Source organism: Mesoplodon bidens, assembly GCF_964165515.1.
Source record: "Mesoplodon bidens genome assembly, chromosome: 10".
NCBI lineage: Eukaryota > Metazoa > Chordata > Mammalia > Artiodactyla > Ziphiidae > Mesoplodon > Mesoplodon bidens.
In genome coordinates this window covers 1,302,887-1,329,265 of record NC_138172.1, presented here as the reverse complement: position 1 = coordinate 1,329,265, position 26,379 = coordinate 1,302,887, and the positions used below count along the sequence as shown (strand labels likewise).

Sequence of the window (26,379 nt, the reverse complement as noted above, 5' to 3'; positions counted from 1 at the left end):
CACGGCTCCCACTGCTGTGGGGCTGGTTCAGCTGAGACGCGGGCCCCGCGAGGCCTCCTGCCCACCTGCTGTGTCTGCTGTCACCCTGCTTGATCGAATACACTGGACTGTGGGGGACGGTCTTAAAGGACTTCCTCGCCGGGAGACGTGTGGCTGACGCACCAGGGCCGGGCTCCTGGGGTGGCCATGGGGGCCTTCTGTGTGGCCCCATCTCCTTGTCTTGGCTTCCTGGGCTTCCTCCGGTGCTTCAGCTGCCCTGGGAACCGCACCCCCCGCCCCGCCCTTGCCCACCTCACACGTCCTGGCCTCTGGGCCTCGCTCCCGAGGTCCTTGAGGCTGGTCATCCCCGACTCTGGTTCCTGCCCAGAAGTGCTGAGCGTCCCCTCCCCAGATGAAAAGTACATGGAATTGCAGTATGAAAACCAAGATGAAAGCGATCTTCCATCAGTGACATTTTATTTAATATTCATTTTTAGAGCATTTGCTCATTATAAAGTCAATCAGTGAGAACAGTGATGCCTCCTTGACGAGCACAGGCTGAGCCGGCGTGACTGGCAGCTGCAGCTTCTGTCAACATCTGGACCACTTCCCCCATGCCCCCTGCTCAGCGCCTAACCATCCTGTCTCACAAGGAACAGAACTAGCAAACAGTCCCAGTTTTACGAGTCCTCCCATGCCACATTGGGACAGCCTTCAGTTAAGGGGAAAACGGGGAAATGTTTGAGGCAGAATCTCTCACGCTATCCAACAGGAGGGCAGAGTTACAAATATGGGTCAGAGGAGCAGCATCCAGGGCCCAAAAGAAACCCTGGTTTATCAGTAGCCCACCTGGACCTGGAGGGGCTGGGGCTTCAGAGCAATCTCAGACCCCATGCACATCTCCCTCTGAAACCCCAAGATGCCACGCCAAGCCCGGGTGTTCTGGGCACTGTGCTTCAGGAGATGCTGATTACGACGATAATGATCATGAAAGTATCAGCAGCTAAAGAACGCTTCCTGTTTTGCGTCTCACAGGCACTGTGCTCAGCGCTTTCTCACTCAATTCTCCACCAACCCTAGGGAGCACTTTCCTTCCCATTCTGCACGGGAGGAGAATAAGGCTTTAGAAAGGCTGGGCTGCCCAGGATCATGCAGCGTGCTAAGAAGCAGAGCTGGGACGAGAGCCTAGATCCCGAACTCAGTGCATCTAGAAAAGTCACGGCCCTCCCACGAGGCCCCCCCCAACCCCATCCAGGGAAACTGGCAGCTTCCACCGTGGTCACATGGCTGGAGCAGGGGCATTCCCCATGCTGGCCACCCAAAGACCCATGCATGTGCCAGGCACTGCCATGGGCACTTGGGGTACACCTGCAAAGACACAGGTGTGGCCCTGCCTTCTGAGAGTCTAGCCTACGTGGGACAGCCCGCCCTGGGTCTGACTGGTCCTGTTTTGTGGTGGCAGAAGCAGGTTTCCAACTGGCTCCAGCTTCCATGGACCTGTCCCTCCTGCCTAGGTTAGCAGCTGGAACCTGGGGACACGGGGAGCAGTCATGACAGTCACACAGCTCTGCACTGAAGAAAGCATCTCAGTCTAGGATGGTCTTCCCCTGGGGAAGCTCTAGGGAATTTACTGACCGTTCCTGCTTAAACAAGAGCCTTGTGCGTGTGAAACTCCTGGGAAATTGGTGAAGAATAGCTACCAAAATGCATTCTTTGAATCCACTGGGCTTCCAGAAGCATAGACAGTAAGTAAAATAGATGGATTTCTATGTGTTATTTAAATGTCATCCCTAAATTATATCTTGGGAGTGGCTGTTTTCTGATATGCTCAACTGTGGGTGAAGCAGGCGGAGGGTTCCACCCTTACCCTCCAAGCTTGGGGAAGAAACTGCAAAGCCTGGGTACCAGAGGGTGGACTCTGCACACACCCCCTGCAGTGCCCAGCGCATGCCGCTCTGCACAGGGTCGCGATGCATGCAATGCACACGTCCCACACGTGCCGTGGGCTCTCCATCCCTAGTGCCTCCTTGGCAGACACCTTGGGGGTCCCACAGAGACACAGACCTCAGTGCCCCCACTCTCCTCCACTGACTCTGGAGGCGGGGGGATGAGGTCACGGGGATTCTTCCTCGCCACCAGGCAGACATCATAGCTGTCGTGCATGAGGGCGTTGACGGCCACGACATTCCACTGGTTCTCCCAGGGGTCCAGCTCCAATATCTCTTTGGAGATAACTTCGTGGCGATCTGAAAAACAGCAAAGGAGGAGGACAAAATATCAAATGTCACGCAGTGTTAAATTCAGAGGTCATCACTGCTATTAAACAACTTCCTCTAAAAGGTATTATGCAGCAGAAATTAATTAACAAACAGCCGAATACTGTACTGTGGAAGACACAGTGTTCCTGATGTTTAAGAAACCAAGAAAGGCCATGTGACCACTCACATTCAGGAGTTACTCAGACACAGTGACAGGGCATACTGTTGTCTAAAGCGGAAGGGGTGTTCCAGGGTCGTGTTAGCGATTTATTAAAGATACCAGCAAGGGAGGAGACTGTCCTTAATTCTGCACCTGTGAGAGGAGGTCTCACGACCTCGTGTGAGTTACTGGCCTCCCTGAGCTTACGTTTCCTTAACTGCAGATAGGATGCTGGGACACAGCCAGGGTCCTTGCAGGAGACAGATGGCACAGTCTAACTGGGCAATTTAAGAGAGTTTGGAAAGGTGTGGGCAACATTTAGGAAGACCCACGAGGGATGGCACAGCCCCCAGGACTAAGAGCAGCTGGGCCGTTGCCACCTGGAAGGCCGCAGGGGGAGGGGTGGGAACAGGAACTTGGAGAGGGCAGCTGCCTGGAGCTTAGCCATCCCCAGGGACCCTCCCGGCAACCCCGCAGAGGGGTGGGGAGAACAAATGCCCTTATTCTACCCTTCTTTCTCCCAACAATTCTGGCTAAACCCAGCCAGAGTCCAGAGGGGAAAGGAGCCTGTGAATGCAGCTCACACAGGTCGGCTTTACAGGACACGGAGTAAGATAGAGAAGGGGTGCGTGGGTTGGGAGGGCAGATGGGAGATTTCCAGGCCAGACGACTGTTTCACAACTTTATGATGATAAGAGGAGATAATGTATGGAAAAGTGCCCAGTCCTGGCATATAACAGTCAATGCTTGAAAATGGTCTATGTGCGCTTGTAAAGGATGTGGGTTTTATAGTTGTTCATATATGTCCGTTAGGTCATGTTATTCAAATCTTCTACATATTTACTGCTTTTTGTGGGCTTGTTCTGTCTGTTACTCAGAGAGCTGTGTGAAGCTATCCCACTAAGATTATCGATTTGTCTATTTCTCCTTTTAGTTCTGTCAATTTTTAGTGTACACATTTTGAGTCTGTTATTAAGTAAATACAAATTTTATCATTTATAAATTTATCATTTAATTGACCCTCTTACTCTAGAATAAGTTCCATTAGAATTCTTTTGACTAATATCATAACTAGCAAAAGGTACAATTTTAAAGAACATTCTGATAATCTTTGTCTTTTAACTGGAACATTTCGTCTATTTACATTTAATGCAATAACTGATGTATTTTGGTTTAAATCTAACATCCCATTTGTGAACCGTCCTTGTCTCACTCGTTCTTTTCTCCTTTAACGCTGTCTTTTAGACTGAGTGTTTTTTATCATTCCATTTCTTCTCCTCCACTGATTCAGAAATTATAAACCCCATTTGTATTCGTTTTTTTTGGCCACGCTGTGTGGCTTGCAGGATCTTAGTTCCCCAACCAGGGATCGAACCTGGGCCCCGGCAGTGAAGGCACTGTGTCCTAACCACTGGATCTCCTGGGAATTCCCCCCATTTCTATTCTTTTGGTGGGGGTTACCCTAGATTAAAACTTGCACACCCGGGCTTCCCTGGTGGCGCAGTGGTTGAGAGTCCGCCTGCCAATGCAGGGGATACGGGTTCATGCCCCGGTCTGGGAAGATCCCACATGCCATGGAGCGGCTGGGCCCGTGAGCCATGGCCGGTGAGCCTGAGCATCCGGAGCCTGTGCTCCACAACGGGAGAGGCCACAACAGTGAGAGGCCCACGTACCGCAAAAAAAAAAAAAAAAAAAAAAAAAAAACTTGCACACCCAATTTACCAAGATCTGATTAATCAATACCTTGACCGTCCTCTTGGAAGGCCTTAGAATAGTTTAATTATATTTACTTCCCTCCCAATTTATTAGCCTTTGTTGATGTGCATTTCCTTTCTATCTGTAGACTCTGAAAGGCATTATTATTGTTGTTCTGTATGGTAAATGCTCACAGAATGACCCACGTATTTACACTTGCATTGCTCTTCATTCTTTCCTGCATCTTAGACTTTTCATCAGGGTCAGTTTTCCTTATGCCGAAGTACATACTGTAGGGGATGTCTTCTTACGGCAAACTCCTTCAGCGTTTGTTTGTCTGAAAACGCCCTTTTTCACCTGCATTTCCTGAATGAACCTTCACTCCAAAAACACCAAAAAATAGTCACAGCTGACACTCACTGTGTGATTACAGTGGGCTGCGTGTGCTGTGCTTACTGTGAGCCGGCTGCGCTGACATGTTATATCACGTCACCTGTGGGGCAAGCACCAGTTTACCCCTGTCTTCAGACTAAGGGTTGAGACTCAGAGGACCTGCCTACAGGCACACGGCTAGAAGTGGCAGAGCCGGAACCCCCACCCAGATCTGCGATCCTCAAAGCCTGTGCTCGAGACCACTGAGCCCTTTCGAATGAAGAAGGACGTGGTGGGGCTGTGTTTCCTGCAGCTTGTTGATGAGGCAGGAGGAGACAGGCCCTGTGGGACCCAAAGCTTATATGACTTGGGAGGCCCTCTTTAAGGAAAATGTTACAAAATTAGGTATGGAAGTGAGTATTTACTTTTTCCAGCTCTATTGGGGCACAATTGACAAATAAAAATTGTATACATTTAAGGTGCACGATGTGATGATGATTGAGATGTGCACATGCTGTGAAACCATCACCACAATCAAGCTAATTCACACACCCATCACCCCGCATGGTTACATGTGTGTGTATGTGTATGTGTTGAGACCACTTAGCAAATTTCAGGTATACAATACAGTATTTTTTTTGTTTTTTGTGTCCACGTTGTGCGGCTTGCAGGATCTTAGTTCCCTGACCAGAGGCTGAACCTGGGTCATGGCAGTGAAAGCACCGAGTCCTAACCACTGGACAGCCAGGGAATTCCCAGTATGAACTAGAGTCACCAGCCATATGTTAGATCCCTAGAACGTCTTCACTTTATAATGGGAGGTCTGTGGCTTTTGACCAATATCTCCCCATTTCCCCCTCCCCCAAGTCCCTGGCCATCACCATTTCTACTCTCTGCTTCTGTGAGTTTGATTATTTTGGGTTCCACGTGCAAGTGAGATCATATGGTACTTGGTTTTCTGTGTCTGGATCATCTCGCTCAGCATAATGTCCTCCAGGTTCATCCTTGTGTGGCAGGTGGCAGGATCTCCTCCGTTTTTGCGCTGAATACTATTCCATGGACTATAAATATATATACACCACATCTTTTTCCTATCAGCTCCGTTCAGTACAACTCTGAGATAAAGGAAAGGTTCTGTGATCTGCAGTGTCCAATACAGAAACCACGAGACACATTTGAAGAGTGAGACTCAGGAGCTGATGTTTAACTTTTATTTAATTGTAATTAGCTTAAATTAAAAACTGACGTAGACACGAAGCTCAACATCTTTTTTTCCTTTAGTTTTGTAAAAAAAAAATCTTTTGGGTCTGTGACTTTCTGAGACAGGTGTCTCAAAGTCCATCCAGTTCTTGAGGGTTTATCCATTTATCTTGTGGTTTGTGTAGTTTCTGTTTTATATGGCTCTGAGTTGTGTTGTTAAGTGCAAAAGGAATCTGCTTGTTGAGTCCGTTAGAGTTCCTGGCGGCACCAGCAGACACGAATTTTGTCTGGCTTTAGCAAAGTGGGGATTTACCGAACGGAAGGGAGCTCGGCAGCTTGAGGGCAACTGAGGGGTGTGGGTGGCCCAGTCAGGCTGGGGGCTGCCACTGGCCTTCTCGCTGTGGCTGCTGGCAGGCGTCAGTACTGGAAACCACCATTCCCCGCAGAGCCCTGGCGGCGAGAGGCTGACGGGTCTGACCCAGGGGCCGCCCATCGAGGGGCAGACGTCCAGGACGACCGTTTCCTCTTCCTGCCCGTCCTCCTGTTGAGGTGGAGGAGCCTTCTCTGGGTCCTTTACTGCCCGTGTCTTGGAACATGTGTTTTACCACTCCCACACCTGGGTTTCTGTTTCGTTTTGTTTTGGTTTAGCTGGATGAAGGCTTGCAATGTCTTTATTCAAATTAATGCTGGCTGGGGCTTGTAAAATTTTAGAGTAGGCAGAGTTTTCTTCATTAATTTTGTTTCCTTTTGCTCATTTCGGTGTTTATTGGGGAGAGGTATTTTTTTTAAACGATGTATGCGTATTACCATCTTTCCTAGAAATCTCTTTAATTTACATGGAATGAAAATTACCGCATTAGTGTCAAAGAATTAAAGAAGGTAATGAGTGAGCTTTCTTGACTGGGAAGGGGAGAGTGTACTGAGTGGTCCCAGACTTGGGTGTGGCCGGGGACTCAGGAAGAAGGCACCCCGGGGATCCGGGCTCCCGCCAGGACCGCCTGACAGGGCACACACGCGGTGGGCCGTCCCGGTGCTCTCCTAAGCTCCCACCCTAACGGAGCTCAGAGAGCGAGCTGTGTACCTACCCGTGTGTGTGAGCCTGGGCTCCTGAAACGTTATCCTCTCACAAGGAAGAAGAAACCGGTGGCTGAATTCAGTGTCAGCTCGTTTCAGTTCAGTTAATTCTCCAAAAACAGACACTTAATGCAACAGCATCTTACTAACTCGAGGAGTCAGGACCTCTCCCTGAGGCCGGCCGCCTCCAGGGGTCAGCAGTTGAAAACGTTATTTTTATACGAAGCAAATAAAGAATTCGCGTGAGCGTTTGAAGATGAGAATGCCAAAGACATGCTGTGGGTGTGGCAGACGCCTCAGCTGTAGCCCCACGTGCCATAGGGCTGCTCCCTGTTGTTGGATATACTCCAGTGGACAAACTTGAGAAGCACCACCTTAGTCTAGATCTCATCGTTCAATTCAGTGAGACTGTCAGAAAACTGAAAGCGTGGGATATTTTTTAGTCCCTTATAGAGTTTTTTTTTTTTTCTGACGTGCTCTTTGGTGAAATGCTGACTTGCATTTGATTTATTACAGGAATATTATTGAGGACATTTCCCACTGCCTTATATGAGGCTACGGGGAGAAATTCTCCACGTTTAAAAGCTGTGCCCCTCTAGCAGTGGTTTATTCCCCTCTGAGGACACTGCAAATCCGTAGCTGGGCGTGTGGTCCTTTCAACTCTGGCCTCTAGAGGGACCAGAGATGAACTGGTGGTCCTCATACAGCCAGTGCATGAGAGTGCTGGCGACTTTACCCCCATCTGGCTTGCTTTTTTTTTCTCTTAATTTTTTTTTTAATTTTATATTGGAGTATAGTTGATTTACAATGTTGTGTTAGTTTCAGGTGCACAGCAAACTGAATCAGTTATACACACACATACATGCCCTCTTTTTTAGATTCTTTTCCCATATAGGTCATTATAGAGTAGTGAGAAGAGTTCCCTGTGCTGTACAGTAGGTCCTTGTTGTTTATCTATTTTATATATAGTGGTTTGTATATGTTTTTATTTTCCCTTCATTCCATTTCCTGATTTTTTTTTTTTTTTTTTTTTTTGGCTGCGTTGGGTCTTCGTTGCTGTACACCGGCTTTCTCTAGTTGCGGCGAGCGGGGCTATTCTTCGTTGCAGTGTGCAGGCTTCTCATTGTTGTGGCTTCTCTTGTTGCAGAGCACAGGCTCTAGGCTTGCAGGCTTCAGTAGTTGCGGCACGTGGGCTCAGTAGTTATGGCTCGTGGGCTCTAGAGCACAGGCTCAGTAGTTGTGGTGCACGGGCTCAGTTGCTCCACGGCATGTGAGATCTTCCAGGACCAGGGCTCGAACCTGTGTCCCCTGCGTTAGCAGGCGGATTCTTAACCACTGCACCACCAGGGAAGCCCCCTGGTTTATTTTAATTGCTCTTATTGTGTCGTGTGCCTCTCTATAAGCCATGTCAAGTTCCATTGCATTTTGAATGAATAGGTATGTGAGTCAATCGTAAATCATAAAACGGGTTACTGAGCGCAGGCTGACCTGGCCTGTCCAGCTGGTGGGCTTGTCCTCAGGTGGGGGTGTTACCTACCCTCTCTAGTGAGGTGGAGCCAGCGGTCAGCAGAAAGGGTGATATAGCTGCCTCCGACTCAAGCAGGAAGGAGAGGGTGATGAGTGTAACCAAAGCGCGACCGCAGTGAGCACCTCTTAGAGGAGGGACCCGGTTTGGGCAAAACCAGAACCAAAGCCACACGACCGTCTGAGGACGTGCAGTTGCCTCTGCGAACGAGGTTGGGATGGTGGGGAGTCCTTTGCAGCCCCCTGCGGTACATCAGCATACTGTAAAATCACGTGGCACAGAAACAGTCTTCCTCTGTCTGGAAATTCAGTTAGTTAATCAGAGATTTTATATTTTCCACCGATTGAAGGAATGTATGTACAAAACCACTTTTGATCAAGGGGTAATTGGCATCCCAAGTAATGACTATAAACAAACTTCTGAGTATTCTGGGCCTTTTTTTTTTCTTCGGCCGTGCCGTGCATTGCGCGTGATCTTAGTTCCCTGAACGGGAGTCGAACCCCTGCCCCCTGCACTGGGAACGTGGGGTCTTAACTACTAGACAACCAGGGAATTCCCTGGGCTTATTTATAAGAAACATAGAATGTGTTTTACCCTTCGAGATACACAGGAGTTCAAATAGGAAATGGTGCTTTCAAGAAAATTAGTTTTTTATTTTCTTTTTCTTAAGAAAAATACTTAAAAAATGAGATTAAGCAAGTGGAAGGTCTGTGAGGTGAAATGATTTGATAAAGACCACTGTATTGGGACTTCCCTGATGGTGCAGTGGTTAAGAATCCGCCTGCCAATGCAGGGGACATGGGTTCGAGCCCTGGTCTGGGCAGATCCCACATGCCGTGGAGCAACTAAGCCCGTGCACCACAACTACTGAGCCTGCGCTCTAGAGCCCACGAGCCGCAACTACTGAGCCCTCGTGCTACAACTACTGAAGCCCGTGCACCTAGAGCCCGCGCTGCGCAACAAGAGAAGCCACCACCACAATGAGAAGACCACGCACCGCAACAAAGAGTAGCTCTCACTCACCACAACTAGAGAAAGCCCGCACGCAGCAACGAAGACCCAACGCAGCCAAAAATAAATAAATAAATAAATTTAGATATTAAAAAAAGACCACCGTATTTCATGTAAATATCAACACACTGGGATTCAGGTCTACTATTTTATTATTTCTTTTATGTTTTGCTCCTCTCTTTCCCCTTTCCTTCTTCTTTTTGGATTACGTGAATATTTTAAATATCCCATTTTAATTTATCTTGAATTTTTAAGCATACTTCTTTGTATAGTTTGTTTTTTGGTAGTTGTTCTAAGGATTACAGTAACTTTTTAAAAAATATTTACTTATTTATTGATTTTTGGCTGCATTGGGTCTCCGTTGCTGTGCACGGGCTTTTTCTAGTTGTGACGAGCGGGGGCTACTCTTTGTTGCGGTGCGTGGGCTTCTCATTGCGGTGGCTTCTCTTTGTTGCGGAGCATGGGCTCTAGGCATGCGGGCTTCGGTAGTTGTGGCACGCGGGCTCAGTAGCTGTGGCTTGCGGGCTCTAGAGCGCAGGCTCGGTAGTTGTGGCACACGGGCTTAGTTGCTCCGTGGAATGTGGGATCTTCCTGGACCAGGGCTCAAACCCGTGTCCCCTGCATTGGCAGGCGGATTCTTAATGACTGCTCCACCAGGGAAGCCCAGGAGTACAGTAACTTTTAACAGACTATTTCACTGATACTTCATCACTTCAAGTGGGTGCAGGAACCCCCCTCACTCCCATCTAGTCCCTTAGCCTACCTACCCCGTTACGTTTAATTGTCACCACAAGGGAGACAGCCCTCTCTGTGTAGCACTAACCCACACTGAGAACACTATCAGACAGTGTTAAAATTTTTGCTGTCGACTGCCATTCATGTGCTGAAGAACTGAAGAGGAGAAAACTGTCCATTATATTTACCTGGGTGTTCACTATTTCTCTTTGTCTTTCTGGATTCGTGAGGTTCCAGGTTTCTCAGTGATACCAGTTGCCTTTCATTTGAAGAATTTTCTGTAACTTTCTTTTTTTAGAGCAGGTCTGCCTAATACGGTGTATTACACTGATTAGTTTTTGTATGGTGAACCAACTTTTCATTCCTGGCATAAAGCCTGCTTGGTTAGAATGCATAATTCTTTTTGTATGTTGCTACATTCAGCTTGCTAGTATTTTACTGAGCATTTTTGCAACCGTATTCATAAGGGATATTGGCCCGTCGTTTTCTGGCATGTCTTTGTCCAGTTTTGGTATCAGGGAAATTCCGACTTCATAGAAAGAGTTGGGAAATGTTCCCTCCTCTTCTATGAAATCTGTAAGTGTGTGAAGAGTTGGTGTTATGAGCTCTGATCTTTTGGAAACATAATGTTGGCTTCCTCACTCTGTGCTGGGGGTGGAGAACAGAGTTTTTGATTCTGTCTTTCCTCTGCTGAGTCAAAGAACTCAACAGTTCTGTCAAGAACTGTGAAGAGTCTTAGACTTTACAACACGAAACTCCTGGTCATAGAGGAAGGACGGGGTCGCTCGTAGCAACGGCAGCGGCCAGTGTGTCTGCATTTTAAAAGTACTGAGCCGCAAATCCCACAGGGCAGCATGGAGAGTGTCAGGTGACACCTGTACAATCAGTGGGCTGCCTTGTAGGAGGGGAGCCCTAAGCTTAGGAACCAGAAGCTTTTATAATGGCCCTTGCCGTGGAGGGAGGCACTGTCTCTCTTTTCTGAGGTTGTCTGCTGTACAAACACGCTTGAAAGGGTCTTCCGGAACAAAGGCAGGCAGTGTCTCTGCTCCCAGGTGCTCAGAGATGCATGAGACCCACAGAGGATTACCTCCCTGCAGGCTCACCTGCTGATATTTTCCTTAATACTCCCCTCATTGTTCCTCCCTTACATGTACTCTATTTATGTATCTCAAATTTGCTTTTGTTTTATCAGTTATACATGCACACGATTTAAAGAGCCAAACAGCTTAACAAGGTTCAGGCCTTAAAAATGGTTGTCTCCTACCCACCTCCCCATTTTCTGCCTTTCAACCTGGCTGGTTCTTCTGGCACTGAACACTGTCATCTGTAAATAACATATTTTATACTATTGCAACTTCTTTTTTAAAAAAATTATCTTTATTTTTATTATTTTATTATTTTCTTTATTTTTATTATTATTATTTTTTTGGCTGTGTCGGGTCTTAGTTGTGGCACACGGGATCTTCACTGAGGCACGCGGGCTTCTCTGTAGTTGAGGCGCTTGAGCTCAGTAGTTGTGGCACGCGGGCTTAGTTGCCCCGTGGCCCGTAGGATCTTAGTTCCCTGACCAGGGATCGAACCCGCGTCCACTGGACCATGAGGGAAGTCCCTATTGCAACTTCTTGATTTCTCAGATGAAGCCATGCACTCCTGACTTCCACTGTAGAAAATGTGGTTTCAGCTTTCTACCACATCCCCACCGTGTCTGCCCCACTCCCCCGAACGGTTGAGGCTCCGTGTTTACCGCTGACATGACTAGACGTGATTGTTATCAATGCTATTCACACATGACCGGGTGACACACTCTCCTTTCCTGCACAACTGCTTGTTTCCTCGCAAGTCAGTTGTTTTATTTTTGTTAGTTTTCATCGCTCTTCTCCAAGTGTCTAAATCTTGCAGAACATGAAGATTTGGTCAGTTTTCTCTTCTGCAAGTCCCCTCCCCCAGAGCCTTTGACCAGCTGCCTTCTGAACTGGCTGTTCAGGCCGCTGTACAAGCTGTCATCCCGGGATCTCCCCTCAATGTCCTTCCCTCCACTGTGTTTAATCCTGTTTCCTGGCCCCCTGTCCACTAGTACGTGGCTTAGGTGTTCGTTTTCGGGAAGCAAAGCCTAACAGAAGGGAGCACAGGAGATAAATTTCGGGAACATTGCATGTCTGAGACCGTGCTCCCACACTTAGAGGTTCAGCAGGCACGGAAGTGTAGGTGGAAGGTAACTTTCCTCCAGGGCTTCTGAAGCATTAGCTTAAGTTTCTTCTAGCTTCCAGTGTCACGTTTCCTAAGTGTGGTGCTGTTCTGATTCCTGACACTTTCTACGAGATGAGTCCTTTCTCTCTGGCAGCTTTCAGGATCCTCATTTGTCCCTGGCGTTCTGTGACATTGCAGGGATGTGCTTTACTCTGTGTCTGTTTTCTTCCACTCTGCTGGGGATGAGGTGTCTCCTTTCAACTGGTAACTTTAGTTCTGGGAAATTTTCCTACTTTATTTCACGGATGTTTTGTCCCTCCATTTTCTCTATTCTTTTTTTTTTTTTTTACTGAAACTCCTATTCAACCATGGGACCTCATGGACTTACTTTCTCTTTCTCTCATTTTCTGTCTGATTGCTTTTTGCTCTGCTTCCTGAGAAGTTTCTTCCACTCTACACTCCAAGTTTTCTATTGTATATATAATTTCTGCTATCATATTTATAACCTCCAAGACCTCTTTTAAGTATCCTTTTCCTGTTGCGCTGACACACGTTTTCTTTCATCTCTCCGAGGATGCTTCTCCTGGCACAGCCTGTTTCCTCCAGGTGCTTTTCTTCTTTTATGTTTTGATTTCTGCCTTTTCTGTACATGCTTTCCTCAGACGTCTGATGATCCCCAGCTGTTTGCTCATCTTTAAGAGAGGGATACCATGGAAGCCTTTTCTGTGAGGTCCTCTATGGGGTGATTTGGCTTTGCCTTATTTTGGGGCTGGTCAGGTTCCCAAAGGAGAATCTTCCAGTCTCCTGTCTGGAGGTTATGGCTGCCCACGTCTGGGAGCCAGAAAAGGAAGAAAGCTGATGATCTCAAGATTCAGGATGTAGCTGTTCTCTTCAGCTCCCTGTTTTTAGTACTGATTGCCTGCCCCACCCCAATCCTTAGCTTCGGTCTTTGTTGGGGTGCAGGAGGGGCTTTATCTCAGTGTCGAGGGAAGGGCAGGAGATTGGGGTCTTCCCGTCTTGCCGCTGTCCTTGTGTTTTCAGCGTCACCTTCATTCCCTCTTCCAGACTTGTCCACCCCCAGGACTGCCTGGGGTTCTGTGGTTTGTGCTTCCTTTTCCTGTTGCCAGGTTAGCCCTGAACTGTCTCATGTCTGGGCAGTTATTCATCCGTCTGCTTTCCTGCTTCCAAAACTGTGTTGCTGTTGCCCTCTCTCCTCTTCTCTTTGTTTGACTGTGTTCATTCCATTTACTGTCATTTTCGTGGGACGTGGGAGAAAATTGAGGTGTTCAACCTACTGTTTTAACCAATATGCAGTTACTATGTTTATTATGTGTTTTGATGTCTATATTTCCCATCAACTGTTGAGCATCTCAAAATTGTAGCCCAAGTGCCTCTAAACAGTTTGTTTCAATACATTTTTATGGAATTAACTAAACAGATTAAAAGAGTACTTTCTTGACTGTGGTTTTTTGAGTAAATAAATGGGATGAGTAGGTTTGTGTCACACAGGAGAGAAAATTCAGTGCCTGTTTTTAGGTCTGACGCTGAGATCTCTAGTTCGTAATGGGCACGCTATTAGACAATTGTTCTGTTTTCCATAAAACCCCATTGACAACTCACTGAGCTAATCCCAGACAATCTTCCATCTTAAAACCAAATAATTAAAAGGGACTTTGAGAGCTCGCATAGTAAATAAATCCCTTTCCCTCTGGCTGGAAGCATTATGAGTCCATTGCAGTTCCAAGAAAAGACATTGGCTCAGAGCGTGAGTTCAGACATTCGTGAAAAACTGGGGATATCAATTCTCTAACTCAATATTATACAAAGGAAGATAAGACAAGGAAACAAGACAAAAGGGAGTATCTTCTAGATCCTTAGACACTAATTACCCCCCCACTGCTCTGGAGGTCCTGAGGCTGCCCTCTGTATTCTCTGCCCTTCTCTTCTGGTCAAGAGAAAGCCCGCAGCCAGGGCATGGAGAGCAGGGCCCTGGCGGGGTGTGTGTGTGTGTGTGTGGGGGGGTGAGTGGTCCAGCACCCGGGCGCTCTCCTGTCTCCTCCAAGGCCTCCTCACTCACGGGGCTCCAACAAGGGTCTTTACAAGATCTCCTTGCCCTGCCAGGTTTCTTGCTACTGTGACAGGTTACTACCTTTACACAAGCATGTGATGTGTAATATAAAAGATACTAGAACCGTTAAAAAAAGTTTGTAAAGTTCTCTGAAGAACAAATAGAGAAAGAAAAATTGAAGCTTCTTATCATGGGGACTTTCAAGAATACAAAAACCAGTAAATAGGGAATTCCCTGTCAGTCCAGTGGTTAGGGCTCCACACCTTCACTGCCAAGGGCCCGGGGTTCGATCCCTGGTCAGGGAACTAAGATCCCACAAGCCGAGTGGCGTGGAAAGAAAAAAAAATCTAGGAAATAAAGCCCCTGTAGCCATTATCCAGCTTTCACAATGATCAACATTTCACCAGCGTTGTAAAATCTATTCTTGCCCCCCATCCCCTTTCACTTTTTAAAAAATATTTGCTGGAGTAGATTAACACAAGTTCCGGACAGCATATCATTTTCATCCATAAAAACTTCTACACAGTCTCTCATCGTTCATAACGTTTTTCCTTTTTCTTCCTCTTTCATATAAAACTACAATGCCATTATTATTGTGACCTAACAAAATTAACCATTCCTTAATATCATCTAATACTCCAGTCCACACTCAAATTTCCCAGATTACCTGAAAAATATCTTTCTCCAGAAGATTTGTTTGAATCAGGAGCCAAGTAAGGTACACTCATTGTATTGGGTTCATCTACCGCCTAAGTCTCTTTTAATTCCTAATGAAAGCTTTATTCTTTAACTTACATATAATAACGTGCTTTAAAAATGAAGGGAGGTGGGCTTTCCTGGTGGCACAGTGGTTGAGAGTCCGCCTGCCAATGCAGGGTACACGGGTTCGTGTCCCGGTCTGGGAAGATACCACATGCCGCGGAGCGGCTGGGCCTGTGAGCCATGGCTGCTGAGCCTGCGCGTCCGGAGCCTGTGCTCCGCAACGGGAGAGGCCACAACAGTGAGAGGCCCGCGTACCGCAAAAAAAAAAAAAAAAAAAGGGGGAGGTGTATAGCAGGCTTGGTTTTGCTGCAGGGGCAGCTCTATTTTAATTGGGCATGCTTCCAAAATTATAAGTACTCCTGGGGCATGTTTTTCCTAGATATGTCCTGGCCTAGTACTTCTATTAGGAAGGTTAGAATTAAACTGTTAGTCATTTTTACTGTAACTGCATTCTGCCTTACTTACTGATGCAACTAATCAAACTTTGGAGACAGTTACTTATTAAATTTGTGCATATTTAAAAATCTCCCTGGACTTCCCTGGTGGTCCAGTGGGTAAGACTCTGTGCTCCCAGGGCAGGGAGCCCCGGTTCAGTCCCTGGTTGGGGAATTAGATTCTGCATGCCACCACCAACAGCCCACATGCCTTGACTAAAAGATCTGGTGTGCCACAACTAACACCTGGCACAGCCAACCAAAATAAACAAATAAATAAACAAATATTTTAAAAAATAAAATAAAGAATAAAAATCTCCCTGTTACTTTAAAAAATTATAAATCTGTACTGTAGATTGCAATGATGGTAGCAATTAGATATGTGGAAGCTGAGTTCGGTAATACGTAGATTAGGTATTATCTTAGAAAGGCTTTCAAGCAATTTATTTCTTGTGTCAGTAGTGGGGAGTAAGAGAGTTTTCCGAGGGCAGGATTTCAGTAAAGATCAATAAATGCAGAGCTAACCCCCCGCGTTTCTGGTCATTCCCCTATTTCCATGTGTTCTTCATATTTTTATTTATTTTTTTAAAATACTTATTTACTTATTTATTTTGGTTACCCCAGGTCTTAGATGTGGCAGGCGGGCTCCTTCGTTGCAGCATGTGGTCTCCTTAGTTGCGGGATGCCAACTCTCAGTTGCAGCAAGCATGTGGAATCTAGTTCCTCGACCAGGGATTGAACCCGGGCCCCCTGCATTGGGAGCACAGAGTCTTATCACTGCCCCACCAGGGAAGCCCCTCTCTTCATATTTTTAAATCTCTCCTTTAGTCCTGCAATCTGGCATTAGCCTTCCCTCCCCCATTTCTCCTCTTGTCGTGTTCAGCTCATGTTTACTGTGTGTCTGCTGTGTGCCAGACACATGACAGACCAGATCTCACTTAATTCTTATGACAGCCCGTGGAGGGCGTAGCCCCACTTTGTAGACGTGCAAACCCAAGGTCAGAGGTTGGTGAGTTGCCCAAGGTCACTGCTTTTGCCAGTGCCCACCCTGCTCTTAGGATTGTTCGTTGGGTCAGTTAAGGGAGGTCAAGATGGACATAAAAAACTTGACCAGTACCTGCTCCGTGGAAGCCCCCGCAGACGTACAGCTTCCCGTCCACGGCTCCTGCATTGGTAGAATTGGTGCGAAGTGAGAGCAGGGGGCTGGGCATGGGTGGGCCCTCCCTCCAGAAGTCCCCGTCCGGGTTGTAGATCTCCACCGTGTCAAGGCACTTCCGAACCTGACCCTTGTCTCGACCTATGCAGCCGATTCCACCTGCAGAGGGTGACACAGAAAGGAGGTGACCAGAGCTGAGATGTCCCTGTGGGCAGTGCCCCCTTTCTGCCGGGTCTGTATCTCAGGCTCATGGATCTTGGTGTGCTTCTGTTGCCTGGTACTTCTTCTGAGATAATTTGTAAGCAATGGTAATGTCTACTGTGGACTCCATAACCAAGGCTAATCTCGTTTTATCCGTAGTGTTCTATCTGTTTGTGCTCACCCATGAGGCTGATTCCACCACAGGCTTTATAACCTACAACATCCAACACTGGCTCACACAATAACCCTCCCTTTAGAGGAAGAATTTCCGGCTTGAATGTGAGGGTGACACGGTTCTGACATCTGCCTTCCTGTTCGTTATGATTCCACAGACCTGGCTAGAGAGGCAAACATCCTTTCCATCCCTATCATTGCCAGCCTGTCTCTCCTTCTCTTCTTGTTTATTTTATTTTATTTTTTATTTTTGCCCGCTCCGCACGGCATGCGGGATCTTAGTTCCCCGACCAGGGGTCGAACCCGGGCCCCCTGCAGTGGAAGCGCAGAGTCCTAACCACTGGACCACCAGGGAAGTCCTTCTCCCTCTTTTCTTAAGTGGCAGGAATTTTTCCCCATTACAGCAGGGCCAATCTTTGGTAAATTTCAGATTTGGGGGTCAGAGGGAAGCCCCAAACACAGATGCGTGATGCGTCTTCCATTTTTGAGCGACAAAGTTCATTCAGTAGATATTCCCTGATTACCTGTTACACGCAAGGCAGCATGCTCGTGATGAGGAGCCGAGAAAGATGAGTGAGGTATATTTCTTGCCGTTAAGAAATTAATGGGGTGGGGACTTCCCTGGCGGTCCAGTGATTGGGACTTCGCCTTCCAGTGCAGGGGGTGAGGGTTTGATCCTTGGTCAGGGAGCTAGGATCCCACATACCTCGCGGCCAAAAAATCAAGGCATAAAACAGAATCAATATTGTAACAAATACAATAAAGACTTTAAAAATGGTCCACATCAAAAAAAATCTTTAAAAAGAAAAGAAATTAATGTGGTGCAAAGGGCCACATTAAATAAACAGATAGCGACATCATGACAAGTACCTTAAAAGAGATACACCTTACACTCAGAAGTCCAGAGACTGTAACAAGTAGCAGAAATATCATTTACATAATTGTGACTTTAAGTACAACGCTCCATGGGAAAGTAATGGCATAAGAATTTCCAATCCACTGTAATAAGAAGCACAAGTTTGTAGGTGACCTTTTTTGTACCACAATGAAAGGTCTTAAATGTCAGGGCTATATTTCCTGATCTGAAGCCTGGGTCCTGGGGTGGAGGTGAATCCCCTGGAAGGAGAGACAGCCCTCTCTTCGGTGACCTCATTCCATGCAGACCCAATCTGGTGACCTGGTCTACACGACCAATCAAAGTTGGGAGAGTGCTAGCCTCAGGCTACCCGTGGAGGGTCCTGGACGGGTCAGTGCAGTGGGGTGTGGGTGAGGGCTTGGCTCTGTTGTTTATAGCAACACCAAGACCAGAACCGAGACTGCTCTCATCACAGGGCCTTTACCCAATGTGTCACTTAGAGATTAATCACATGACACCTCGTGGCATTTCCTCTTTTGTGTTATTTAATTCCTTTTCCCGTCATCATGCTGGTCAGGTGGTCCTTCTGTCCATCATCACATGGTTTCCTATCTTCCTTCAGTGCTGCACCCCAGGACCTAGCACAGTGCCTGACTGACACGTGCGGGTCTGGAGTGAATGAACCAGAAAGTTAACTTTCCCTCAGCTTCCTCTGGCCTAGTGGATGTGCTACAGGCTCACTGAGGGCAAAGACCACTTTTCACCTGTCTTATATCTCACAGTGCCTGACACACGGTACTCAGTGAATCCGAGAAGATTGATGGGAACAGCTTATTTTCACCCTGGCTGGGACTCACGCAGACATAAGAGGACTTCAGAGGGAACCTTTTTGTTCTTTGCCTGTGTAGCCTGGCCTGTTTCCTGTCTCAGTACGAACCCAGGGATCAAGGCTATAAACTCAGGAAGCTCTTAACTGCTTTCCCTCTTTTCCGCCTGGATAAATAATTTAGCCCGTTACCGTGCCAAGTCTGAGCAGCAGCGTTTCCAAGGAGGGGACACGCCGGCCTCAGTTAACTGCACACTCTGTTGTTCACAGGCCCTCTTCCAGTGTGGCACTGGGGCGGCTGGAGGCTTCTTAGTCCAACAAAAAGTGGAATTTCCTATCTGTGGAGCAGGATGGGCCTAAAGAAGGGGATTTATCTGTAGCAGTTGACCACGGCAACCACCCATCAGGTAAGAACAAGATGATTTGGCTACCTGCTCCGTACGAGATATTTTTCGGCTGGTTTATATTACGGGCACTTTAGAAGACCAGTAGTGGGGGCAAACATGAAATGCAAGTCACTCAGAGCCAGTCTGGGCACACCCAGCAGCCAGCAACCTGGGCGTAATCAGAAGTTCACATAAAAGCCCGCTAAGAAAGCTTCCCCAACATAAAGCATATAAAGAATGGGTATCATTCTCTCGGTTGTTGAAATAATTAGAGTGCTTGTCATTTTCGTTTCCCTTTTACTAAGTGTATTTAATTATAATGTTCAGCCTTTACGCTACAAAACTAAACTTTTACATAGGTACCCTTTCTGTTTGGTTGTCAGACAGTTCACAGGCTCCACTCGGGTGACACGGGCTTGCAGGCTCTGCCTTTGTTTCTGACCGCCCGCCCCTGAACACACTCTCTGTCTCACTTGGATGTAATTCTACCACCAAGTACACTCTCAGCACCACTCTATTACCAGAGACTTAATAAGCTTAAACTGAAAGTGAATGCTGATTAGATAAATAATCAAATAAAAGCATGGTCTTTATTAATAAGTCAGCACCAGCACTACAAGAGAACTCTTTTGATCCTGGGGTAGGATCAACACATCTTTAGAATTTCAATGACATACCTCATATCTTTATATGCCATCAGAACCTCTGAGCCTGACTTTCCTTTATTCAAAAACAGGCAAATAGAAGTTATCTTTGCAAGTCATACCCCAGTGGACCTCCAGTGTAAAATATATACTTTAGTTTTTTTTGGTGGGGTCAGAGGGTGTGGATTATAGAAGAAGATGCCTCTCTCTCCTCTTTATTTCTACCAAGATGAAGACCTGCTGTCTTTGTGTTTGGTGGTCATAGAGTCTCTCCCTCTGCAGGGCGTGGGAGGAACCGTCTCCCCACACCAAGCCTGGCCGGGCGCTGGCAGAGGGCGGGGGCGTGGTCCTTCCCTGACATCCTGTAGGACTTGCTGTCCATGGGGCCTTGAACACAGTGGGGCTGGTTCCTGACATCCTTCTGCCTGCAGTCCGGCCTTCAGGTGGCAGGCTTATTCTTTCCGGCCTTCAGGTGGCAGGCTGCACCCCAAAGGGGATGGTGAGTCTGGAGCAGTTCACACCAGCTCCCAAAGTTGCTTGCATGGCTCAACAAGCTTTAATAATGTATTCACTGTTGAAGGCTCCCATGGGCCAGGGAAAAAGCATGTGGGCTTTTGGAAACAGACCATGGTTCATATGCCTGTGTCACCACTTATAGCTGGACAACTTTGGTCAGTATAATTTCTCTAAGTCTCAATTTTCTCATCTGTAAGTTTTGGATAATAATTCCAATTTCACAAGTTGTTGCCAAGGTTAACTTATAGGTAACTATGTACAGGCGGAGGAGGGTGAGGAGGATGGACGTGCGCTGTAAACTATTCCCAAGTACTATGATGGGCATTTCCTTTTAGTTCTTCCCATGCACTCCATGGGATGGTCATTCTTCCTCTTTCGTGTTCCAGGACGTTGTGTAAGTAAAGCAGGGCTCACTGAAGCCACTCGTCTTAGGTTTGCTCGCTCTCAGTTTAATTGTCGGCTGCATCTATGATTGATGGCTGTAGGGGCGAAGCTCTCTTAAATGTTTACTTTGAGGTTGGATAGAGCCAATCAGAGGCTGAAGGGCTGAGAAATAAGCTGAGCCTTCAGGTGGGGAGAAAGTTTCACTGACACGATGGATCAGAGTAATGCCCTGGTCAAACATTCGAGAGGGGTAGGAGCTGTCAGGTGGCAGCATAGGAGACAGGCAAGGATTTTGCAGCCTGTGGGCTTCCAGGAGTGAGGCTGCCCCTGTGTCTGGGTGGAGGGGCCGCCCTGGCTCACGTGTGGAAGACGGTCTCTTCACGCTAATATAACGCTCGCGACAGTGTCCTCCTCACCCTGGTCGTCTGCTCTCTGGTTTTCTTCTTCACTCATTTCAGAGCTCCACATTTGGAGCCTAAAGCCCTAGAAGACATGACCTAGCTTCTTGTCCCTTCTTCGGGCTCTCTTGGGTATTTTCAGAAAAAAAGCCCTTCAGGACAGGGTGGAAAGTAGGCTCATCTGCCTTTTACAAACTTCGGGGTCACGCCGTAGGTCTAAGCATGTTGGGCTCACAGGACACGGTTGGTGGTGCTCTCTCGTGCGCATGCACCCTTTTCACCCACTAACCCCTCCCTGTCCTTCGCCAGCCTTTTCTTGCTAAGAAAACGTCCATCTCCATTCTGTTTGCTCCTCAAAACAGACGACCAGGAAAATCAAATGAAAGAGCTGAAAGGGCAGACCAAGTTCCACTGGTTAGAGCCTGGATCTGCTTGATTTTGGAGGGAAACTCAAGTGCTTGAAATGTCTTATCATTTCCAAGAGGAAATGTAGACAGTTGACCAGAAAGTTCTGGCACTGAGCCTTGGGTGCCAAATAAGCTGCAATTACAGAATCGCTGTCCCGTCTGTGGCTGATTCCGGATGACCCCTGGGCTTCCGTCCGGCCCAGCCCTGGGCCTCGGATTTCAACGCGCCTCGCCAGTCAGTTCTTTCCAATCCTGGGCCCATCTTTTCCTTGTTTCTTCCCAATCCCACTTCCCCAGTCTGTCCTGCAGGTCCAAAAGCTGAGCCCACAGTGGGGGAGGGAGAGTCTGGGGTCATGGTTGGGAGCCCGAGTGCAGATGCCACAAGCTCAGACTAATGTCACATTGTCCCCACGCCTGCTTGTCACCCAGTTCTGCCGACAGGACCCCTCAGACATCTCAGGCCTGTCCCTCCCCCATAGGTGTACAGAGTTTTGACGACCGGCCACCGCACTGCCCAGTCCTCACCTTCCTTCCCCTCCCATCGCCCCCCGCCCCCTCATCCCCAGCACCCTGTGCTCCAGGCTCTGCCAGCTGCCTGCGGTTCCCCAAGCAGTGAGGTTATTCATCTCCAGGCCTTCGCTTAGGCTGGTCTCTGCCTGGACTGTCCTCTCCTCCCCACCGTGACAAACTCCTCTTTCAAGGCTCAGCTCAGTAGCCCCCCCAGGAAGGCCTTCGTATCTCTGCAGGCGGCCATTCCCTCCTTGAGCCTCTGCTGCCCTCTGAACAGAGACCAAGATTCCTGTAAATAGCGCTGCTCTTACTTATCTCTATGTGCGTTTCCCTATTTGATTAGGTGTAAGTCACCACAGGGCAGAAGAATGTCTGATTCACATCTGTGCGCCCCACGCTTTCCACCCGGGGCAGACAGTCAAGAAAAAATAACTTAACTGAGCGCATGAATGGACCAGCTCCTCACCTGCATCCCGGGTACTTTTTTTTTCTTCTTACGCTCCTTTGTCAAAACAAAAAGCGATGACTAGCTTTCCAGAATGTGTCAAGCACTGAGTCCAAACAGCTGAAAACTCACTTCCTGTCAGATAATAAATATTATCTTCTTAAGGATATAGGACTCTCAGCCCAGATATGGAGAGAAATTGTTGGTGTCTGTTGTTGGGCTCATTTTTCCCCCAGGTCTGCCTGCCTGAACCATCACTAACCTCCCTTAACTTGGGCTGGACATAACCTAACAGGACACAGGCCAAGTTTATACTAATACTTCTCTCAATTGACCCTGCAGAGAACCATTAATCAAATATATTCCACACCTTGCAAATGTAGACGCACAAGATGTCCAGTATGAAGGCAAAGTATGCATCATTCTGTTCCCTGAGTTTCTTCTAAAGGAGGCTTGACAGTATGTGCTGAATAACTACTATAGAAAAAAGGTCTTGGGACTTCCCTGGCGGTCCAGTGGTTAGGACTCTGCTGCTTTCACTACCGGGGCCCAGGTTTGATCCCTGGTTGGGGAACTAAGATCCCACAAGCTGCATGGCATGGCCAAAAAAAAAAAAAAGATCTTAGTAAGTCTTTGGTATATTTATCTTTTGTGTAAATAAAATGATTTACAGAAAGTGATAATTTGTGCTCATTTCTGTATTTACCCAAGAACAGGTGAAGGAAGGGAGTGATTAAAAAAAATGATCACATGTATAAATAAGGATAAAGTAGTTGAAGATAATGCATTTTACTCAAAATGACAGGATTTTAAAATAATTGATATCTTCTTCAAAACATCAAAGTTTTTCCATTTCAAGTCTTCATGCTGTTTTAAAACATATATTACGTTATTCCCCGCTGTAGTGAATTGACAATTTCAGATTTAACATTTTCTCAAGGATTCAGAAGTAACAATACAATCTGTTTTCACAATATGCTATGGACATAGATGGTTCTATACACTAGGCTACATGAAGACATACCTAAGATTTGCTTTGTTGAACAAAATTCTTGCTCTCGGTGTGGCTTTTAGCAATTTGCCTCTTTTCATAAAAGCAAAGCATAAAACATGTAGTAGCACAAGGCTTTGGCTGTGTTCCCTTAAGCTTTTCTGCAAACATAAACAACAAGTCAGAGGCCCAGATGACATCCTCCTAAGACATTTCTCATCTGTTCTCAGTAACATGATCATCTCTGTCCATCAGGGCTTTTCACACTGTAGAAGCTTCCGAACATTCTCTCATTTCAGCATCAAAAACACTTTAAGGGCTTCCCTGGTGGCACAGTGGTTGAGTGTCTGCCTGCCGATGCAGGGGACATGGGTTCGTGCCCCGGTCTGGGAAGATCCCACATGCTGCGGAGCGGCTGGGCCCGTGAGCCATGGCCGCTGAGCCTGCACGTCCGGAGCCTGTGCTCCACAACGGGAGAGGCCACAACAGTGAGAGGCCCGTGTACCGCAATAAAAACAAAAACAAACAAAAAACAAAACACTTTAAACTTCTAGTTAGTCTTAAGCAATCTGTAAGCATACTTTGGCTATCCACTTCATATCTGTACTACGTGTTAGAGAATAACAAGTTTAAGGTGTTTTTTTTTTTTTCCATAAGACAAGTCTACTGAGAAATCAAAGACAAATATGAAACCATTATAATACAGCATTGCAATTATACATTGATTGAATAGAGTGCAATTTCTCACTAATTGTCACAATGAAATGTGGAACTGTTCACTCTTTGTGAATTTGTAGGATGTCAGTGATGAAAATGACTAAAGCTAAGTTGCGATTTGAGAGCCATAGGCAAACTTTGGCCTCTGAGAGTACTTATTTCTGGGTTCCCCACTGAGGGTGCCAGATAATCAAGGTGAAGATCCTTCATAGGATTAACTGCAAGTACATTTCATGGACACTGACAGCAAAAACATGGTGAGTCATTCAGTGTAGTTCAAATCCAAGTCTTTTCTCAGAATAAAGCAGACTCTGGCATTCCCTGGAGAACTTCTTTGGCTGTTGAAAAAGTACATTTCTTTCCTTGTTCAGCCTGAGCTTAAGGAGTATGTCTCTAAGCCCAGAACGCTCTTGGAATGAGTTCAGAACGTACCCAACAGCCTTCTCTGATGACCTGTGAGTGCAGGATGCTCTGACCAATGGCCTGACCTAGCTTCCTGGAACACACGTGCTGTCCAAGGGAAGACACCTTGCCTCATTCATCTCTGGGTCTCTCCTAAAAGCCAGCTCAGGGCCCAATTATGTACCATAGGCTTAGTCAATATTTTGAGTGTATAAAACCTCCATTAACATGATGTCACCTCTTCCTTTCCTCACAGTATCAGTGTTTCTCAACGTGCAGTCCTGTGGGCATTCCCACCAGAATTGCCTGACGCTTCCCGCAGCTCAGATCCCCAGGTCCCACTTCAGACCCACTAGCCCAGAATTGGCCAAAGGTGAGGGCCAGGAATCTGCCATTTTAATGAACAGCCTGGGTAATCTGAGGCAAACTTATATTTATTAAAAAACTGTTTGGAATTTTATGTATTTATTTTTTAATGTTTATTTATTTGGTTGCGCAGGGTCTTAGTTGCGGCTGGCGGGCTCCTTAGTTGTGGCATGCGAACTCTTAGTTGCAGCATGTGGGATCTAGTTCCCTGACCAGGGATCTAACCTGGGCCCCCTGCATTGGGAGCACAGAATCTTCACCACTGCGCCACCAGGGAAGTCTCCAGAATTTTATCAAAAGAAAGAAAAAGGCAAAACCTTAACCATAATGAAACTTGGTCCTTGTATCTAAGAGCGTAATTCACCTCTAGACTGATCTCTGACACGCATTTACTGCAGTAACTGGAACCCTCTGTGTAACCCCCCTCATGGTGCACAGGGGCAGGGCGCTGTCCGCTGGAGAAAACAACACCCGTAGCCGCATGGGGAGACTTGCTATTAGCTGGCTCCTCGGACAGGGAAGTGAAAAGTCCCTGCTTTAAAAAATTCTCCACAAGGCCTGTAACTCTGATGATTTTTGAGGCTTTTGCCCTGATGGAAGAGCAGGATAGAAAGGTCAATTCAGTCAGCTGACGTTTGTAAGCATCCATCACGTGGAACAGGCCCGGCGGCTGTCAGAAGAGACACAGACCAGAGTGAGGCAGGGTGTCTGCCCCTCGATGGTCCCAGGAGCATGGGGAGGGCCACGGGCAGAGGCAACGCAAGGATACATTGTCCAGAGGCAGATGCTTAAAAGCAGAGGGAAGAGCATAAACAAAGTGCAGAAGGGAGGCTTGTTCAGGAATGGCCCTCAGAGCCCAAGGCTGGGGCTGGGAGGGATGTGGCTGCAGAGGCCAGCTGGGGCCAGCCTGAGAAAGGTCTACACGTTTCCACAAATAGATTCCGGTGCTCACTTGCTATATTTGACTTTGCCTGACCTGTCAAACTAAAGCAACTTCTGAATACAATTTGACTTTTTAAAAACACTAGATGGGGGGCTTCCCTCGTGGCGCAGTGGTTAAGAATCCGCCTGCCAATGCAGGGGATACAGGTTCGATCCCTGGTCCAGGAGGATCCCACATGCCGCGGAGCAACTAAGCCCGTGTGCCACTACTACCGAGCCTGTGCTCTAGAGCCGGTGAGCCACAACTACTGAAGCCTGCGCGCCTAGAGTCCATGCTCTGCAACAAGAGAAGCCACCACAATGAGAAGCCTACGCACTGCAAGGAAGAGTAGCCCCCGCTCACCGCAACTAGAGAAAGCCCGCGCGCAGAAACAAAGACCCAATGCAGCCAAAAATAAATAAATTAATTAATTAATTTATTACTATTATTTTTTGCAGTACATGGGCCTCTCACTGTTGTGGCCTCTCCCATTGCGGAGCACAGTCTCTGGACGCGCAGGCTCAGCGGCCATGTCTCACGGGCCCAGCCGCTCCGCGGTATGTGGGATCTTCCCGGACCGGGGCACGAACCCACGTCCCATGCATTGGCAGGCAGACT

The 26,379-nt window shown here is 47.3% G+C and overlaps 2 protein-coding genes across 2 annotated transcripts in view; one reads left to right on the top strand and one right to left on the bottom strand.

Annotated features, from left to right (window-relative positions):
• The window catches only part of MGLL (monoglyceride lipase), a 254,250-nt gene that overhangs the window by 6,545 nt on the left and 221,326 nt on the right, over positions 1 to 26,379 (top strand). The window contains exon 2 of the mRNA XM_081246908.1: positions 18,944 to 19,080. The gene's annotated coding sequence lies outside the window, so the exon portion shown is untranslated. The remainder of the gene's footprint in view (positions 1 to 18,943; positions 19,081 to 26,379) is intronic.
• Positions 1,996 to 26,379, bottom strand: part of KBTBD12 (kelch repeat and BTB domain containing 12) — a gene marked incomplete at its 3' end in the record, with an annotated part of 40,395 nt that continues 16,011 nt past the window's right edge. The window contains exons 4-5 of the mRNA XM_081246469.1: positions 16,578 to 16,775; positions 1,996 to 2,225 (exon numbers count right to left, since the gene is read on the bottom strand). Of these exons, the coding sequence (XP_081102595.1) occupies positions 1,996 to 2,225; positions 16,578 to 16,775 (428 nt within the window). The remainder of the gene's footprint in view (positions 2,226 to 16,577; positions 16,776 to 26,379) is intronic.